Source organism: Micrasema longulum, unplaced genomic scaffold, assembly GCF_059751315.1.
Source record: "Micrasema longulum isolate JH-2025_06_02 unplaced genomic scaffold, ASM5975131v1 h1tg001039l, whole genome shotgun sequence".
NCBI classification, from domain to species: Eukaryota; Metazoa; Arthropoda; class Insecta; order Trichoptera; family Brachycentridae; genus Micrasema; species Micrasema longulum.
In genome coordinates, this window is record NW_028278227.1 from 473,194 (window position 1) to 476,226 (window position 3,033).

The window sequence follows — 3,033 nt, forward strand, 5'->3', positions numbered from 1 at the left end:
TGTCACAGTATTTGTACACTCTTGTAAGTTGCAAACGGGTTTTGGTAGATAATTATCTGGTTTTCTGATCCAAGCGTTATTTTTTAAATTTATTTTTTATTACTATATTGATATTTGTTTTTTCATTTATTTATATATTTTTATCATTAATAAAATTTTATGTTAACTTTGCCCAGCTAACAAGGGTACATACCCCGTTCCAAGCTTGGCAATTACATTTTAATACATGATAATGGTTTACAAGTTAATAAAAAGCACAGACTAATAAAATATAAACTTACTCGTATACACATTTTGATTCATATACATACACATACACATGTATACATATATACATACATACACATATTTACATACATATATACATACACACATATTTACATCCACCTATGCGCATACAGATACTTCATTCATAAAACAATGACAATTTATTTAACATAATGCGAAACTTTATGATTGCCATTTGTATATATATGTGTTTTTTAATTATTCTTCTTTTTATAGTTTATTTTCAACATCCAGTAAGCATCTCCAATCCGCGGCATGCATCAACCTTTCTGACTCCCTACGACCAATGTCATGAAAGAGCGAACGCGACACCGTCCGCAACTTGACAACACTCCCGCTTTTCCACGATTCTGACAAAAAGTTATGGACCCTCTTGCCAACGCAATAGTGTTGTCTCGATGCCAGAACAGTGTTGACCCCTTCACTTAGTATCAGATCCTTATTGAAGTATCTTGTATTATGGTTTGGTTGACGCTTGGGTATTTGCCTCTATTTATGTGTGTTACCACTACCGTTCTCAATATATACTGTTGAATAAATTATTATTATGTCAGTTTTTTCTTTACTAGTCTTGAAACTTTTTTGATTGTATTTTTTTTGTTACAGCCAAGCAGTATGAAATTCAACAAAGCCGTCTTCTTCAGGTGGTGACTGATTTGTCTAATCAAATGGTTGAACTCGAAGACGGCTTACGGTTAGGGCAGTCAGAAAAACCATTCAATCCGCAAAGAGATTATGCATTCGAAGTTCCTGATTTCTTTGCAAATCTTCCAGTTAATGATGATGCGAGTTTCTGCCGACTAAACGACCAGTTAAAAAGTAGACGAAACAGACTGACAACTGTAAGTACACAGTAGTAAACAGGTCAGATCTTTTTATTATAGTCAGCTAGCAAAATTAAAATTCCTCTTTTTTTCAGATAAAAAACTTGGTGGGTATTGGTGGCAAAAACGTCCGAACTCATACGGCAAACATGTTGAGAAGAATTTTACTTGATGATGTGGCTGAGCAGTATTCTTTGACAGGAAAACAAATGAAAAATTCTACCAAGAAAGCGTTTATAAATACAGAAATTTGTAAAATAATCTTTCGTAAGTATGTTTTACCAGTAATTTAGTTATAACATATTGTATTTTAGGTCAAACAGATATTTAAAAAAATAAATTCAATCAAAATGGTATGATTTCATGACACGTCTAAAAGATCCTCCCAAGTGTCCATCGAATGAATCTGATCATAATGTTGGTCGCATGCCCGGCTATGTATGTTTTATGTGTTGATGGATGTGTTCATTATTTGGTTTCTTGTGTCTATTGGCCATGATTTTGTATGCAATTAATAAATATTGCGGCTAGGAAAAAAATACAATTATAAAAGTGGCCCACTTTCCGTCTATACACCCTTGCTTTTGTTTTGTTTTCTGTAATTTCCACTTCATAATTTATATTTTTTCAGAAATCTGCGAAAAAATCTACGACGATGTAACTGAAGAAAAGATGAAAGATATAATTAGTGACTGGCTCAATCAAGCTAAATTTAGAAAATCAAGAAGGTAAGATTCAGTTGTGCTCAATGCAATGCCCTTATCTATATCTTCATGTCGGCCTCGTGGTGTAATAGTCAGCGCGTTTGCCTAGCATGCAAGAGGTTTCGGGTCCGATTTTCGACATGGTTGACATGAAATATTATTTATAAGGGTGTTTTTACAGTAGAATATTTCATAGTCCCTAGACTGGTATCTGAAGCGTAAAACTGATCACCTTTCATGTAACAAAAATGATCAAGATACGCTGCGATTGGTGTACCAATGCAGTGCCCTATGTACCATTAGGTGTGGAAAGGGAATGATGAGGATAATATATATGTATACTATTAAATAACTAGGTATTGTTTATATCTAGGGGGTCATCTCTAGAATTACTTAACTGATTCTAAAAATTCTTACACCAATAGAAAGCTTCACCATCCGTGAGTAACTAGGATATATTTGATTCGGGTTGTGGTCCTGTGTAAGTGTCTCGGACTCACGGATCGAAGGTCCGTGGTTCGAATCCTACTCTACCCCAACTTGATTACCATTTTCTAATAGTGAGTTATTTACAACTCTTTGAAAATGGCCCTCAAAATTAAATATTTGGGTAAATCATAAAAACTCAAATATTTCTTTTTAAAAAAAAAAAACCTTGGAAAATCCCGCGAGGCAAAAATAAAGTAAGTCATAAGTCCGTTTATTTATTTGTTTCAGAGCCGAGAGACGAAATAAAGCCCAGAACTCTGATCGCTGATCAAATACGTCTATTTTCTGAGAATTACTTAACATTACAATCGCATGTGACTTTCACGGACGAAATAGTTTGTGTGGTCTGTAAATTATAATTTTTCAAAATAAACATTTTGGGTACTGGTAGCAGATGAATTGTATTTATTTTTAACCCCTTACACGTATTTATGTCCACGGAGGCGAAATTGTAGCGATACTGTCTTGGTAAACCAGGCGAGAGGAGTGTGCTTGTTAATTTAATTGATGCATTCAATTCAATTCAATTCAATTCAATGCATGCATTAGGAAATAAGAAACTGGATAGTTAAAAACAGACTAACATTGAACCCATCTAAAACGGAACAACTATGGATGGCTTCAGCCAGACGACAGAATTTGATTCAGGATACGGCTCTATCCGATGTAAATAGTACCGATTTATCCACCGTTAAACTACTAGGAGTCTTCCTCAATTCTGACCTTTC

General features: G+C 34.3%; 1 protein-coding gene across 1 annotated transcript; it reads left to right on the forward strand.

The window, feature by feature from the left end:
- The first annotated feature begins 397 nt into the window (after positions 1-397).
- On the forward strand, positions 398-2,698 carry LOC148277392 (uncharacterized). Its single transcript, XM_088232938.1, has 4 exons — positions 398-1,130; positions 1,208-1,379; positions 1,744-1,840; positions 2,534-2,698. The coding sequence occupies exons 1-4, from the start codon at positions 957-959 to the stop codon at positions 2,571-2,573; spliced, it is 483 nt and encodes a 160-aa protein (XP_088089064.1). The 5' UTR covers positions 398-956; the 3' UTR covers positions 2,574-2,698.
- The last annotated feature ends 335 nt before the right edge of the window (positions 2,699-3,033 follow it).